This window comes from Argentina silus (assembly GCF_951799395.1).
Source record: "Argentina silus genome assembly, chromosome: 20".
Taxonomy (NCBI): domain Eukaryota; kingdom Metazoa; phylum Chordata; class Actinopteri; order Argentiniformes; family Argentinidae; genus Argentina; species Argentina silus.
In genome coordinates, this window is record NC_139674.1 from 11523591 (window position 1) to 11540200 (window position 16610).

Sequence of the window (16610 nt, forward strand, 5' to 3'; positions counted from 1 at the left end):
ATGGCTGTTTACTTTGTCACAGCAAATTACCACCAAAAATGTCACAACTTTATCAGCCTTCACGACCCTCTGGGACATCGCCTTAATTGGACCTCTAAGTGTCAAGTTACAAGTGCCCTACTCAAAGGCTGTGGAGTCGCTGCTACATTTGAAATTTAATCATGAGATTTCACTTATTGCATTCACTGTACTTAAATTGAGTTCTGATACATTTACTTAAGTGTGTCTAAAGATATTAGGCCCTCAATCATCCTAAGTATTGATAAGCCTGACATTGATGCAAAGGGAAGAAGTGAGTGGCGCTGACAAGGATACTGAAGGCCGACTGTCCCTACTATTCTTTTAGAATGTTCTGCAAAAAGGCAATTCTATAAACAGCACTATCTTCATTCCCTGCCCTGATGATTGAGCTATGGTCAGTTAATGGACGGTTTCCCTTATCAAGGGTGTTTGTTGACCAGAGATTTTGCTGATTCTTTTGATATGACCATCTAAGGCTGCAGGGCCACAGGGTTGAATCACAGTGATCCACTTCTGTGTGTGTGTGTGTGTGTGTGTGTGTGTGTTTGTGTGTGTGAGCGTGTGCGTAAAGGCATTGTTTTTACAGAGAGGTTCTGGTAACAGCACAGCCCTCTCAATGACCTGCCAAGGCCTTGGAAGTGTGTATGAAACATGTTTGAGAGTGTGTGTGTGTGTGTGTGTGTGTGTGCGTGTGTGTGGTCATAGCATTGCTAGGGAAGTGAGTGTCATTGAGATAACCTGGGGGAATGTGCTGCGATAGACTGGAAAGGCTTCAGGCAGGAAAGTGTGGCGAGCCAGAGGCAGGAACTCAGAGCTAACTATCCCCCCAGTCTTACCCCAACCGCCATCTGTGTTTCTGCCACCGTCAGGCCTTTCACTAAGCAACACTGGGGCCACACGCACACGCACACACACACACACACACACACACACACACACACAAACATGTTTCATACACGCTTCCAAGGCCTTGGCAGGTCATTGAGAGGGCTGTGCTGTTACCAGAACCTCTCTGTAAAAACAATGCCTTTACTTCACACACACGCACTTGCACTCGCACTCGCACTCTCTCTCACACACACACACACACACACACACACACACACACACACACACACACACACACACACACACACACACACACACACACACACACACACACACAGGAACAAGGAAACAGGCCCCGGCTCCCAAAAAGCTGATGTGTCATGCCTTCCTCTCCTTTCCTTTCCTTTCCTCGACGGACGTTTTTTTTATTATTTATTTTTTTCAGCAAAGCTCAGGAAACGCACGGCAGAACCTCTCTTCTTCCCCTTTTCTGTAGTCTTTGTAACCTGACAGACAGGAAGAGCCCTAGCACAGCCCTGGTATTTCTTCTGTGGCATGAGTCTCTCCTGCAAGCGGAGGGACGCAGCTCCAGGAGCCATGAGTCGCTGCTGTGTGGTCAAGGTGATCACTCTGACAGAGATCCAACTGTTGCCGGTAGGTGATCGCAGCACCATAGGCCGACGGGATAGGAAGGGAGATAGAAGGAGAGGTAAAAAGGAGAAGAGGAGAGGAGGGGCGGGGGGCGGGGGGGGGGGAGAGACAGAAAGAGAGGGGGATGAAAAGGGAGAGGGAGGGAAGGAGAGTTGACTCTATGCAGCTTTACCAACTGTTAGTGCATGCTGGATTCGACGGCTTCTTGCACATTAAATGTGTGTGTGTGTGTGTGTGTGTGTGTGTGTGCATGGGTGTACGCCTGCATGTGTGTATGTGTGTGTGCATGCATGTTTGTGTGTGTACATGTATGTGTATGTGTGCATGCGTGTGTGTGTGTGTGTGTGTATGTGTGTATACATGTATGTGTGTGTGTGTGTGCATGCGCAAAATTCCCAAAGATATCTCAAGAGCATGCTCTGAAATAAGAGAAATTGCGACAGAAAGGCAACACTACACAGTGTGGAATTTAGATTCCGTGAATCAGGATGTTATCTTTGACTTATCTCTCTTCCTGTTTCACAATCTCTGGTGTGTGGTTAGGTTATACTTGGTGTGTGGTTACTGGTTAGCAGGCTTGGCAAACCTACAGAAACCATGTCTGAGAAAGCTTGATGTCGCTCTGCCCTCATACCCATTCCTGTAGACTCCAACTAAAAAGGAAAACGCTGAAATGCTGAGCTGCAGTACAGTCAGGGGAGGCAGGTGGAAGTAGAAATCGGAGGACGGGCTCATTGTAATACATGGACTGGAATGAGGAATGGCACCAAACACGTGTGAGCATGACAGATCACGACAGAGGTAGAAATTGGAGGACGAGCTCATTGTAATGCATGGAACGGAATAAGGAATGAGGAATTTAGGAATCAATTGATACAGTACAGTAGTGTACAATATACTGTTACTGTGTCAACGTAGTGTAATCGTTAAAGGTCACTTATAAAAAAAAAAAAAAAAGGGTCCCACGAGGTTCTAAGGTTATGTCCATAATTGCAAAAGCCAGATAAAGTCAACTAACCCGATGTTTCATAACTCCGATTTTTCTGAAGTGAAACAAGAACTTGGGTAAGAGTGAAACTGGGTTAGGCAACATCTGGCCTTTTAGGACAGATACCTGTGTTCTCTCTGACAGATACATTTCAGTGTGTGTGTGTGTGTGTGTGTGTGTGTGTGTGTGTGTGTGTGTGTGTGTGTGTGTGTGAGTGAAGCATTCTACCAGGTAAATCCGATCCCTAACCTTTTATATACTGTCTCATTCAGTTAGTTATTCAATGTTTGATATATTTAGTATGTTAAATATATATATATATATATATTACAGCACTTTATGTTAATGTCAGCATGTGGACACTTTTTTATTTTGTTTCATATTTAAAATTTCTCCTAACATTTTGCAACATTTTAGAGTGTTGTCTTAAACAATAACTGAATATGTAGTTTACTGCTACAGTAGTTCTGCAAATCCACCTTACTTGTCTTTTAGATTTATAAAGAGGAGATTATTTCATAAACATACAGTACTAAACTTTCTTTATGACTGTCGTGCTCTCCATCAGAGGGAGAAAGGAGAGAGAGAGAGAGAGAGAGAGAGGGAAAGAGAAAGAGAGAGAGAGAGAGGGGGGAGAGATAGAGGGAAAGAGAGAAAGAGAGAGGGAGAGACAGAGGGAGAGAGAGAGAGAGGGAAAGAGAGAGAGGGGGGGAGAGATAGAGGGAAAGAGAGAAAGAGAGAGGGAGAGACAGAGGGAGAGAGAGAGAGTGAGAGAGAGTGAGAGAGAGAGAGAGAGAGGGGGCATCGCTCATAGTCAGTGTTTCATGGATCAAATTAGTGTGACATTCCATGTTTTAGTGGCTTAAGCAGTCAAAATGAAGTTATAAGGACACAGCTGCTTTGCTAATAGGAATCAAATCTCTCATGTTCTCTCAACTGCCGTTCGGGATTAGAAAAACAAACCAAACAACAAATTCGTGCTCTGATTCAACAAATTCATGCTCTGATTCAATCATAAACTGTTGGCCAAAAAATATTTGGCTTCGCGTCGACCAGTTACAATACAACTAAGTTAAAGTTCTGTTGCCTCTACTTATTACAACTTCATCTACGGTATCAACTGCTGGATGTCTGGAGGTATGCTAACAAGAGCATTTAACCACATTCCCAATGTGGTCGGACCTGCTATACTGAGCATTAAGCTGACAAAGGGAAACTGATATTGTTTTATTTTGATATGAGAAAAACATGACTGAGGGATTTCCACACCAGTAGAGGGTGTCTATGGATGAGTCCCTTCTCCTATCAATCACAGCAACCCGGCTAAGGACAGCATACGGGAACTGTGGGAAGTGGAACAGGAAAAAACGTGAGGCGTCTCATATGTTCAAATGGTCAAAGTAATTCAGTAGTAAAGCAGTCATTTAAGATTCTCCAAATATCTTTTCTCTGCCTCGTTGTTTGTTTGTAAAACGGCAGTGTGTCCACAGGCACAGGCCTGTCATTGTCAAAGCTGCATCAGTGACGAAAGGACCATTACCTCGCAAATCAAATTAGATCCCCCTAACTGGCTAACAAGCGTATCTCCGGCATTTACAGTAGAGAGAGAGAGACAGAGAGAGAGAGTAAGTCAAGGACAACCTCCTGTCCTGTCACACACACACAACAAGCTGAGTGTAGTTTCTTGGCAGCTCTCCCGTCCTCAATGGAAAAATGTTGATTGAGTAACAAGTGGTATCTTGTTTGGCCCTGAGCAGCGATGAGACTCCTCTCTCACTGGTGACAAGTTCAGTATTGTAGTAAGTCCATTCTGAACGCTGTGGACAGACAAGCACTGGCTGACCAGCACGGGCTAAAATGCTGATATGTTAAGTATGCGCTCGCTAAGGTGTTTCTAGTGCTTTTTCCAGTGATTTTTTTTTGTTCTGAGCTGTTTTAAAGATCGAAATGTTTTAATGAGTGTAGGACCGAAGGTGGACAAGAAACAAAAGTTTCAGCTGTTTTCTTCTTGTGTGAGAAGAACATGTTGTAATTAGTTGCTGTAGTAACAGCGCACAGATTAAAATTAAAATCACGAAAATTCCAATCATTACAACTGTAGTAAGTGCACTCAATGAATTGCTTCCTTTTCGTATTGATTAATCAAGGCAAATGACTATCATAGCCAAAGGCATTACATACACTTAAGGGAGAATGACATGTTCGCTGGGTTCATCACAACTTGTATGGAAAACAGTTTATGGTAAAGCGATGGAAATTCCCCTGTAGCATGTCAATTTGACTAATTAATATCACCAAATTAGACACACCATGATACCTTAGAAATCAACCTTTTTTACAGTCCAAAATACTTCACCGGTGATAAACTAATCATTGTAAGAAACTACTACAACTGTGGCCTTTGTGGCCCCAGACAACATAATTAAACATTTACAGATAAGAGAATCCATTCTGAAAATAGACTTACAATACCAATAAACTAAAATTAGACTCCTGAGTAGTTCATCTCTGTTGTTCTTTTGATATGATAATTGACATTAGACAATGAAGGCCCCTGGAACTAAAAATGGCCACAGAGTTATTTAAAAACCCCAGAACAAGAAGCGATTGTACTAGAAACCCCTCAAGGAGAAGTGGACTACGGGGCAAGACTCTGATTGGTTGATTCTTCCCCAAACAGAACTGGGCGGTCTTGTTGAATTAGTGATATAGGGGGAAGAAGGCAGATTCCCTGTTGTGATCAAACCCGGGGGTAATCTGATGGCTCTCTGTTTGAAGTGATTACCACACTACGCAACATAAAGGGGGTAAAAAGGGGGCCTTGCCTTTGGTCTAATTAGGTCACTTAGTACGCCTTGAGAGTTTATAAACCGGTGTCTGAGGGGACAGGAGAGGACAGTCGCCACGTATCAGCCCTGCTGGACAGACAGCCACAGCTCTCACTGGGATCCTTACTACAGCTCCTCCGCTGCGTCAACAACACCGACCTGAAGACGTTTGTTGTCTGAGAATGCCACACTTAACTGATTGTAGTTACTACAACATGCGAGACGGGGCCAGAGTTTCCAATGTAAGGACGTGTCATGTGTAAATGTACTTTGATTTAGTCGATTTCGAGACTTTGATCTTATGCAGGAAATGTTTTTCGATGACTGGTTTAGCAAAGGGTGGTTAGACATGTATGGTGTGTTTACTTTAGGGCATTTAGGGCATCAACCGATTGCGGAGGCATGAAGGCATTTCAACAACCGCTCGACTTACATTTACATCTTTAACAACTTTGAAACTTGATGTCATCTGCTGATGTTCAAAGTTTGACAGGAACCTGACAGGATGGCATCTGTCATTTTTTGAATTCTGGAAAACCACACATGGTATTACCAGTTGTGTTTCTCCAGAATGAGGACAAGTTCTCTTGACCTCTTATGATAAAAAAAAAAGAAAACTTCAAACATGAATCACGGTACGCGATGAGCACATGGTACGCTACCAGTACTCGCTCTACAGACATAACCTTGTCTCTGTTGTGTATTGACCACTGTAACTGATCTCAGGTCTGTGTGGAACAGGTCCAGAGCCACCTGGAGAACTCCAAGTTCCACCTGCACCAGGCCCAGAGTCAGCAGGTCAAACAGTACCTGACGCTGGGCTCCAAGCTCGCTGGCCAGGGTGGGGGCCACGTCGGGGGCCACGCCGGGCAGCCCCTGGCAACCGTCTTACCCGTCATGAGGAACGGACACATGGCCCCTGTCAGCGACGGCAGCAACCCCAACAGCCCCGTCACCCTGCTCACCTTGGCAGCCAACCATGACAGCGAGGTGAGTTTGCCGGTTGTGTTATTATTTACTGTAATCTAACCTGTATTCATCCAGTGAGCTGATGGGAGGGTTTTGTTTACCCAGCACTGTGTGAATACAGGTAACAGCATGACTCTGTTAGCATCACCAATTGTCTTTGTAGAAATGGGGTACTGTTACCTGTGCCTGGTCTCCTTGAGAAAGAGCTCTTTTTACCTAAATAGTACTTCCTGGATAAGTAAGGTTAAACTAAACAATGTTTGTTAGACTAGTTGATAGTGGAATAGTGAGCTGAAGTTATCTTCCAAAGTAAAACAGGTACTTTTTGTCACACTGATGAAAGATATGAACTACGAACTGGTTCATGTGTTTCTATATTGAGTTGACACATATGTTTGTGTGTGTACCTTTTCCTTTGGAAGAGAACTTCAGTTCAGTATTCATTAACCCCATTGAGGTACGATCTCTGTTATGAAAGAGAAACCTGGTGCAAGATGATATAAACACCACAGCACTTGCCAATAACACCCCCCCTTCCCTCCTCCACACCACATCCTTTCTGCTCCACTCATCAATAACTTCAGACGTACAGTCTCTGATGAGAAACTCTTCTGAAAAGGGGAAACTAGTTTTTAACAGACGTTTGGTTCCTACCACATTCATGGTGGTGAGGACTCAAAATGTCTGGGTAACACTTTACCTTCAGTTCGTTCTATACCTATGTAGTTACACTGTAATTACTCCTGTAGCAACATTGTAATAACATGTTGTTACTGTACGTGTTTATCTGCTAATTGGATGGTTTCTGGATTTTGAGCGGTTAAAGGGGCAACGGTAAAGTCAAGTGTGACACGTGTCTGTTAATGGATAGGGGACGTAGCTGTCCCTCCCTCTGTAGCCACTGTTTATCTGATCTGAATGATTAAGAGTTTAAAGATCATGTAGAAGTGACATTGTGAAGATAACATAGAGAACCCTGCTCCTGTACCGGTACATGAGTACACTGTAATGCCTGTTTTACTCTTCTAGTTTCCTATGGATGAAGTTATTGATGACCTCATTAGCCTCGAATCCGGGTTCAATGATGGAGGCTTGGAATGTATGGAATCCAACATCATGATGCAAAACAATGTAAGTATGGAACATATATTAAAGGGGCAATACGGAACTCAAACACTATTGCCACTATTTCTGGTAAACAGCTGAGGGACGGGGCGGGAGAAATGTAACCACTCTTGAATTCATAGACAGAGCTATGGATGCAAAGACCGACCATCCATGAGGTCACAATGATCATTGTAACCATGTGTTGAAGCTATACAGGGTTTGTTTACAATTCCATTGTTTATACACAGTGGCGTGAAACGACCTTATATTTTGCTTTCTGATAGGGTAAGACAATGACAAGCATAAAAGGGATGAACTGGGGTCAGGTTAAATTGCTCATCTGATGGAGGACTTTTTCTAAAGAGAAAAGGGAACTTCTAAGAACTTACTCTTACCAAACATTACTGTTCGTTCAGGCTTGACTTGCTTGGGAAAAGGGATCTGGCTTTGTGTGGGGTCAGCTTAAGTCCACTGATGAGTCAAAGTTCACCAGAGCCGAGGCTTAAAACATTTCTCACATTTCTCGAGCTGCTCCACAATACAGATTAAGCCAGAAATGATGTCATTATACACAGCTGCTGCCGACAATTGTTATGTGACAATGTGAGAAAAGTGTGTTAATTAGTATAAATACATACTAAGCCCAAAAAGCAAAAAGATCTTATTCAGACAGAGCATTCCAACATAGCAACAGAAATGCATGGAGGGCAGCAGAAACAAGTGACCCCAGTGCGAGTTATGACCGGGGAGGAATTCTTAAAAAACTGGGACCCGTACTTGGACAAAGAGACATTTGAGTAGAGATTATATCCACACCTGAACCCACTACACAGAGGTATGTGGGACTAAAAGAGAATTTGTCAAATGGCATTCCAAGTTAAGGGAGAGTAACAGAGGACTCCAAGTCCAAGTCACACAGACAGACAGACAGACAGACAGACAGACAGGCAGGCAGACAGGCAGGCAGATGGACAGACAGGCAGACAGGGGGTGGGGGTGGAAGGGTGTGGGTGTGACACAGACAGGGCCACACCCAGAGTGACACAGACAGGGCCAGACAGACAAACAGAGAAACAGACACAATAACAGAAAACGAGAGAAATGGGGGGGGGGGGGGTTACACAGTGTGGATGAGCATGACAGGAAAAGGGGGGGGGGGGGGAGAATTTAGAGGGTGAGTCAGCCAGGCATTGGATTGGGCTAATGCATACACTCCCACTGGGCCTGTTCAGAAATGATACCCATGCTTAACTGGATCAATTCATTCTAATTAGTCATACAGTACCGATGCATCACGTCGTTTCGCCGTGTCAACATATCCCAGAAACACAGATGGGAAAAGGATTGAAGTGATTACAATGCGAGCAGTCGGGGGACTGTCGCAATCTTTCATTTTGATAAGCACTTTAGTCCACCCCCCCCCACCCCCCCCCCCACCCCTCCCCTTCACAGAGATAATGAGAGGAAGAAAGCCGCACAGCAAACCACACCAACTGCAAATATTGAAATGTCTGCAGTTCAGCTTTTTTTTTTTTTTTTCCCCCTTTCATTCTGACTCCTACCCATAACTTGACCTCCATTCTTATCCATTTCTACACTCTAGGAAAACTGGATTTCACACATACGCGCTGTGATCAAATTGCCTTTACACAGCTTTGGCATCTATGAGTCTTTTGTAGCGTTTCCCAGAAATACACAGTCTAGATTAGACACACCGATGTGTCATAAGCCCTATCTCCTCAACATTCCTCCCGAAGTCATGGAAAAGAAGCGTAGTTATCGCAAATGTATGCATGTTTTCCCAGAGGATGAAAAGCTAAGCGCTGTAGAAAAACAGTTTGGTCTCTGTCTGAGAAGAGTTGACCCAGCCTTCATGTACTGAAGCTAGAGGGGTGCTATTTTGAACACACAGCCGGCCTCTGTGTGGAAGCAAGGGCCCTTTCAAGTGAAGTGGAGAAGTCCTGATAAAGGAACTATATCAGTCACACAGAGGGGCACAGAGCCAGCAGGTCCTAGCCTCAGACGGACTGTGGTCTGGCAGGGGGCAGGGGGGGTGAGGGGTGAGGGGGGGGGGCCTGGAGAGGAGTCATACAGTAGGGGGAATATGGGGGCTCCATGTGGGCCCTATCATCTCCTTGTGGTGCTGGACCACACAAAGCCAAACCCTGAGGCAAACAAGACTGACCCCCCCCCCCACACACACACACTGTTTTACAATGTCTTTATACCCTTTCAATACTTTCAAATGAGCCCTGCTAAAGACTCTTATTCACGTGTGTTGTGTTGTCGTGTTAGTTTTCCTTGGGCTGAAGGAGTGAAGCGTTCAGTACCTGTGTGTTCCTCCGTTGCCTGACACTGCTGTTTCTTCTCCTCCTCTCTTCTCCTCCTCTCTCTTCCTCCTCCTCTCTCTCCCTCTCCGTCTCTCCTCTCTAGGTGTCCCTCAGCAGCAGCATGTTGGACATCTATGGGGGTGAACCAGGTATGACATCAGTCCCTCATGGCCGATTGACACCCACTAAGCTCACTACTGTTAAAAGGGAGGTCCCAGGTACGAACACACCCTGTACCATAGCACTGATGATCTACAATGATATATAAATCATTGAAATAATCATAAATAAATGCATTGACCACATTGGAAATATTTGATAGTTGCAGTCACATTTTGTGTATAGCAACGAAAAAGACAACACCCATGATAACACATTCCTACTGGGGAGGGGCAGGGGGGGGGGGACTGGGGACAGAGGGCTAGAGAGACAGTGGTAAACTGGGAAGTCCTTCTCCTACTGGGAGAGTGGTAAACTGGGAAGTCTTTCTCCTACTGGGAGAGTGGTAAACTGGGAAGTCCTACCAGGTCTGTCTACTGAATCAAGCCTACTGTCAATCTCTTATCATCCACAACCGTACAAAATCTTTCCTTCAAGCTCTTCATTGTTCAAGATTAAGTTTGTCAGTTTTATGAGTACGATGAGTACAGTATGTATCTTACAAAGAAACTGTACCAAACAAAAGACTACCCACTCAGGCGTTACAGTGTTGTGGTGAAGGCAGTATGGAGTCAGTATGCATGGATTTGTCAAGTCAAGGACAGCTTTCGCGTGGATAGAGCTGTCTCTGTCTAGCATGAGTGAAATCAACAGAGATGTTCAAGAAAAACATACAAATATGTTTACATGTAAACAAGTAGATTTTTCGCATAAAAGTGTTCAATGTTTGGATTACAGTTGTATCACTCTCCTACCTAATTGTCAATGGTCCTGTTCATAGTCTGTAGAAGCATGTATTCTTTTGTACGGCCGTGCGCTAACACAAAGGGCTCTTTGAGACATTTCTTATGAATGTCATGCATCAAGTAAAGCTAATTGATTTAGGAAATAGAAAGGATGCCTCAAGAACTCTTCACTCTGACGAGAAAATAAGTAAATTACTATCTTTTTCATATAAGTGTGCAGTCAGGACAATGGGCAGTTCCACAGAGTTTAAATGACCTTATTGAATCAACAGAGACAGATTGAGAAATCCAATCAAACGTCCCAATTATGTAATTTAGAAGAATGTGAGTGTGCATATGAATGTCTGAGCATTTTTCCTACGTTGTTGTAAATCAGCAAATTTGTTAAGCTGACTTCATTGCGGGCAGAAGGGCTTGAAAGAGGACACACAGATTTTCACAATGAAGCAAAGACGCTATCTGTGCCGGGCCTGGAGCGGGATAAATCTATCCCTTTCAGACAGAGTGTGAGAAGGTCAAGCTTGTGTCTGCCGAGGGAGACAGTGGAGACCAACTCCACACACTGTTTGACCTCCAGAGTCAAACCAAAAATAACCGTTATTGTGTCTCTTTTGACTTGAGCGTTTTGTGTGTGGGTGTGTGTGTGTGTGTGTGTGGGTGTGTGTGTGTGCTTCTAATCAAGCTTTTTCTCTCTGTTTCTCTCTTTGTGATTTTACAGAACATGACTCACGAGTGATGGTCAAAGAACGAATAAAGAAAGACAACCATAATATGAGTAAGCAGAACCCCCCCCCCCCCCCCCCCATCCATCCCTGGCCCCCTCAATCTATAGTGAACCCCCCCCCCCCCCCCATCCATCCCTGGCCCCCTCAATCTATAGTCCTTATTGTCTTAGTACTTTTGGGCTGTTTAACCAGAATAACTCAAAATGTCCTCCCTCTCTCTCTCCCTTCCCCCATCTCCCCCCCCTCTCTCGCTCTGTCTGTCTGACCAGTTGAAAGACGACGAAGATACAACATCAACTACAGAATCAAAGAACTTGGAACACTGATACCAAAGTCCAATGACCCGTGAGTTTATTGACACTGTTTGTTGACACACCAGTTGACTGGCTGGCCACTCCATACCGCCAAGCAATTCACCATCGGCGGCGAGTAATGATACCCATGCTCGCTGTAACGAGACACACAGCACTTTCCATCATATCAAATTGTAAGCACGGCTCTCTAAATGTTGTTCATTGAATTCAAATTAGCACTGGAGCACATTTCGCTCATATCTCAAGGGTGTACTTGAGCGCTCTGTTAAAGTAGAGAGTCCTGACACCTCTTCTTCTGGCACTTGGCAGCTCGCCTCAGAGAGCTTGAATGATGGAGACGAGGTCAAATGCAAAGAGGCCACCGGCACCATTTGAATCAAAGTTTGGAGCACAATTGCCCCACAGATGTTGGAACATGGACCTGAATTGAAAATCCAATGGGCCCTGCGTAATTGAACTTTTGATATAATTTAAATGGAAGGTTACCGACGGTTACGGTTGTCCTCCATACCATTAACACGAGATAAAGGAGATTATTAGCCCGATCGGAACGGACGTCTTATTCCACAGAAAAGGATAAAAAAAAAAGAAAAAAAAAAGAAAAAAAAAAGGCTTCTCTCCTTTTTAAAAAGTAACGGTATCAGAAAAGGCCTGCACTTTGGCTCCCAAAGTCCAATTCTTTTTTTTTTTTTTTTTCTTCTCTCTTACCTATTTGTACTCGAGGATTAATCCTACCATACAAGGGGCTCCAGAATGGGCCTTTCCACAGACAGTACTTAACTATTCTATTAAAAATCCTATTCAAAAGGCGATGTAATGTCCGAGGATGAATAATTGGCCATGTAAATCACCATTCCTTATTCATATATAAAAAATGGTCTCCCTGTGTAGATTCTTTTTTTTTTTTTTTTCTATGGTTCTGCTGACGAGCAGGTTATGTGAAAAAGGTTATCTTTTACATCCCTCTCTGCAGTGACATGCGTTGGAACAAAGGCACCATCCTGAAGGCGTCCGTGGAGTACATTAAGTGGCTTACAAAGGAGCAGCACCACACCAGAGAGCTGGAGAGCAGACAGAAGAAGCTGGAGCAGGCTAACAGGAGGCTGCTGCTCAGGATCCAGGTATGAACACAGAGAGAACACAGTACCCCTACGTTCTACTGTACCCCTCTGGGTGCATATAGAGCCCCCCCCCCCCCCCCCCCCCCCCCAGCCCCCCATAGCCCCGCTAGCCCCAGGCTACTGGTCTCTACCTCTCAACCCCCCCCCCCCCCCACCCTACCGCCACATCTACACCATTCCCTACATCTTTTCACCCGTAGGCCTCCATTGCTCAACAGAGATACCCTCAGCCTAGTGTACACGACACACCCTACCCCGACACCTCCTCCTCCCCCAGCGCCCGTGCCCCACACACCCACACCCACACCCTTCCACCCCCACCCCCTGACTGACAGAGTACCTCCCCTCTGCCATTGATGTTTGTCCCGGCCCTTCCCCTCTCAATCTAAACCTCTCTGAGAGCCCAAGGTAATTACCTGATTAACAAATAGAGAAGCTGCCTCTCCATCAGGAGAGAGAGAGAGAGAGAAAGAGAAAGAGAGAGAAAGAGAAAGAGAGAGAAAGAGATTGAGAGGGAAAAATAAATCAGGTCAGAATTAGATTATGAGGCCTCATAATGCTGAGAGTGGTGCCTCTCTCTCTCTCTCTCTCTCTCTCTCTCTCTCTCTCTCTCTCTTCTCTCTCTTCCCCCCCATCGCCTCAAATTATGCATTGAAAGTAGAGGCGGGTATTGACACGCCAGCGGAGCGGCAGCCGCCAAGAGAAGACGTTACTGAGAGTCTTTCCTCACCCACTGAGACATTGCAATTAGCCGCCAAATGAATCACAACCACTTCAACCACAGTCACGGCTCCTCACACTGATAGACAGGCAAGCAGCACAGACTTCCAGCCAGACAGAAAGGCCGCTACGCTAGGCTACGCTAGGCTACGCTAGGCTACGCTAGGCTACGCTAGGCTACGCTAGGCTAGGATAGGCTAGGCGGCGGGGATGTCAATGCAGCAGAGATATGACACACAGACACGATGCCATCCTCAAGGAAGCTGCTGAGACCAACAAGAAACACACAAACTGATACAAAGACAGACTGATAAGATACTAACTAGCATAAGAAGTTTCTCTAGCACTGTGACTGCCGATGGAACTTGTTCTTGTGGGAGTTCTTTTTTACGACGACTCTTATATAGTTGATTCACTTACTTCGACAAATGTACTTATTGTAAGTCGCTTTGGGGGAAAAAAGCGTCTGCTAAATGACTTAAATGAAATGAACAAAGTGAAAGAACATCAGAACAGAGCGTTTCCTGCTGGGAAATACAACTTATCGAATAGTACATCAAATCAGTGGGAACCTTGAAGGAGAACAGATAACAATAACAATATAATAACAACATAATACGCCTTCTACTACTAATAACTTACATCACATAACACGCTTGGGTTTAGCCTTAGTTGTTTGAGCTGAATGACTAGTAAGGTTAACCACCGTCTGGGGGGTTTTAGAAGAACAGCATTGTTCCTACCCCAGCAGCTTGTAAAGTGTGGCGAGGCCCTCTGTGTCTCAATGGGCCTCCTGCTGACGGGGGTCTGCGTGAACCATATTGGTGACCCGCTGGTGCCTGATTGATGAGGTTTTGTCACTGGCTTCTCAGTGTCATGTTTATAGCACAAACCCCCGAGGGCGCGCTTGTTCTTGAGATGGGGGGTCTGAGACACAACGAGGAGTGGTGGATGAAATGGATTTACCCTCCACTACATTAGGGTGCTATTTCAACTCAATCCATCATCATCTACCACACCGTGAAGGCTGTGTGTGTGTGTGTGTGTGTGTGTGTGTGTGTGTGTGTGTGTGTGTGTGTGTGTGTGTGTGTGTGTTTGTGTGTGTGTGTGTGTGTGTGTGAGAGAGGGACACACTCCTTATGCTTAGCTCTTCTTCTTTACCTTCCAGGAGTTGGAGATCCAGGCCAGGGCACACGGACTCCCCAACATGGCCACATCCCTGGGGACCGTGGAACTCTCCTCCCACCTCCTCAAACAACAACAACAACAACAACAACAACAACACCAGCCCTCACAGCCTGTCCAAGCGGTGGCGCCCCAGCAGGCCACCCAGACACCCCTCTACCAGGAGGAACTCAACGGAGACTACATCCAAAGGACGGGCGCCATGCCGGCCATGCCCGTAGGGGGCGGAGGGGGGGAGCACGTGACCAACGACGGTTCCACCACCTTCTCCGACCCGCTGTCTCACTTCACAGACTTCTTCAGCGCCTCCCTGAAGGAGGAGCACCGGTTGGAGGAGATTCTGATGGACGACCCGCTCTCGCCTTTCGGCGCCGACCCGCTCCTCTCCGCCGGCTCGCCCGCCGCCTCCAAAGACAGCAGCCGGAGAAGCAGCTTCAGCTCGGACGAGGGCGACGACGACCTATGATCGACCCGCAACCCTCTCTCAGTGACCCTAATTGTGACCCCCGGGGTCAAAGGGCATACACATGTACAGCAGTGGTCACAACACAACAAGGCCTGCAGGTCTTTTGCTTCAGCTCAGCACTAACACACACCCGATACAACTCATCCACTGCCTATTAACACAGTGATAAGTGGAATCAGGTGTGTTCATACTGGGCAGGCGCAAAAAATGTACAGTACACACCCTGTAGCTGACCGTGACCAGAGTTGAAGACCGCTGATTTACAGCATCCAGCCAAATGGACCTCCCGTTAATGAACTATGGTCAAGACAGAGGGTGTTCAGCCTCTCTGCCTCCCAGACAGAGCCAACGTGGAAACAGACTCAAGAGAAAAAAGGGAGAAAAACAATCGGTCCATACTGATAATATTTAAACACTGTCCAACAGTACAGCTACATTATGGTAGAAGTACACTGTAACCACACAGAGACTACAGACTATTATGTCTTTGCATTAGGCCAAAAGAAGAAAGTGTCCTTTTTTTCCAGAAGTAATGGTTGATATGATCATGTCAGAGTGCCTTATTGAAAGTTGGTTACGAGTGTTTCCTCTTTGAATTGACGATGTAACTGAAAATACTAGCCGATAAAACCTAACACATCTGTTGCCTTAATGTCTTCCGTGTATTTTTACAACTGTGTATGTATTTATATGTGTTTTAATCCATGTATTCCTAAACAAATTACGTTACCTAACATGTTATCTTTTTTATTCGTAGTGGGGGTGGGGAAAATATAATAAACCCCTTTTTTTAATAGATCAGTCTCGGCTTCGTGTTCTATCATCACACACACACACACACACACACACACACACACACACACACACACACACACACACACACACACACACACACACACACACACACACACACACACACACACACACACACACACACACACACACACACTGCAAGGGTCTGTGATGTGGCCTTTTATTTCACACGCACACAAAATCTCACATGTATCATGAAACAGGAAAAGTGGCACATTGAAAGGAAGCTTAAATCTCAGGTTCCAATCAGAACAGTTTGAACTGATTAATGATAGTCTTGTACCACCAGTAGCTGAGGTGAGAGTGTCAGAGAGTGTGTGTGTGTGTGTGTGTGTGTGTATGTGTATGTGTGTGTGTGTGTGTGTTTGAAACAGCTAAGGGGTTCATCTCTCCGTGCTCTAACATAGCCAGACATCAGGCTAACCTTTCCATGACCTGCAAAGTGAGACAGGGGCCGGACCAGGGGGCTGCACTACTATGACAGACGGATGGAGAGAATGAGAGAATGAGAGAATAATAGACTGAGTAAAGTAGTAATGATGATGATGATGACCCTGTTAAGAGCTCTTAAGGATGTGGAAAACGGATAGAATTAAAGGAGTGTGAGTAAGGTTATAAAACCACTGGTTGTTAAAGTGC

General features: G+C 45.3%; 1 protein-coding gene across 2 annotated transcripts; it reads left to right on the plus strand.

Annotated features, from left to right (window-relative positions):
* Positions 1-1401: 1401 nt before the first annotated feature.
* tfec (transcription factor EC) lies at positions 1402-15914 on the plus strand. 2 transcript variants are annotated; one of them, XM_083692530.1, is made up of 8 exons: positions 1402-1503; positions 6058-6306; positions 7315-7416; positions 9826-9940; positions 11346-11402; positions 11622-11697; positions 12640-12787; positions 14676-15914. In XM_083692530.1, the coding sequence occupies exons 1-8, from the start codon at positions 1405-1407 to the stop codon at positions 15156-15158; spliced, it is 1329 nt and encodes a 442-aa protein (XP_083548656.1). In that variant the 5' UTR covers positions 1402-1404; the 3' UTR covers positions 15159-15914. The 2 variants fall into 2 exon arrangements, with proteins under 2 accessions (XP_083548656.1, XP_083548657.1); XM_083692531.1 differs by having other exon boundaries at positions 9826-9871.
* The last annotated feature ends 696 nt before the right edge of the window (positions 15915-16610 follow it).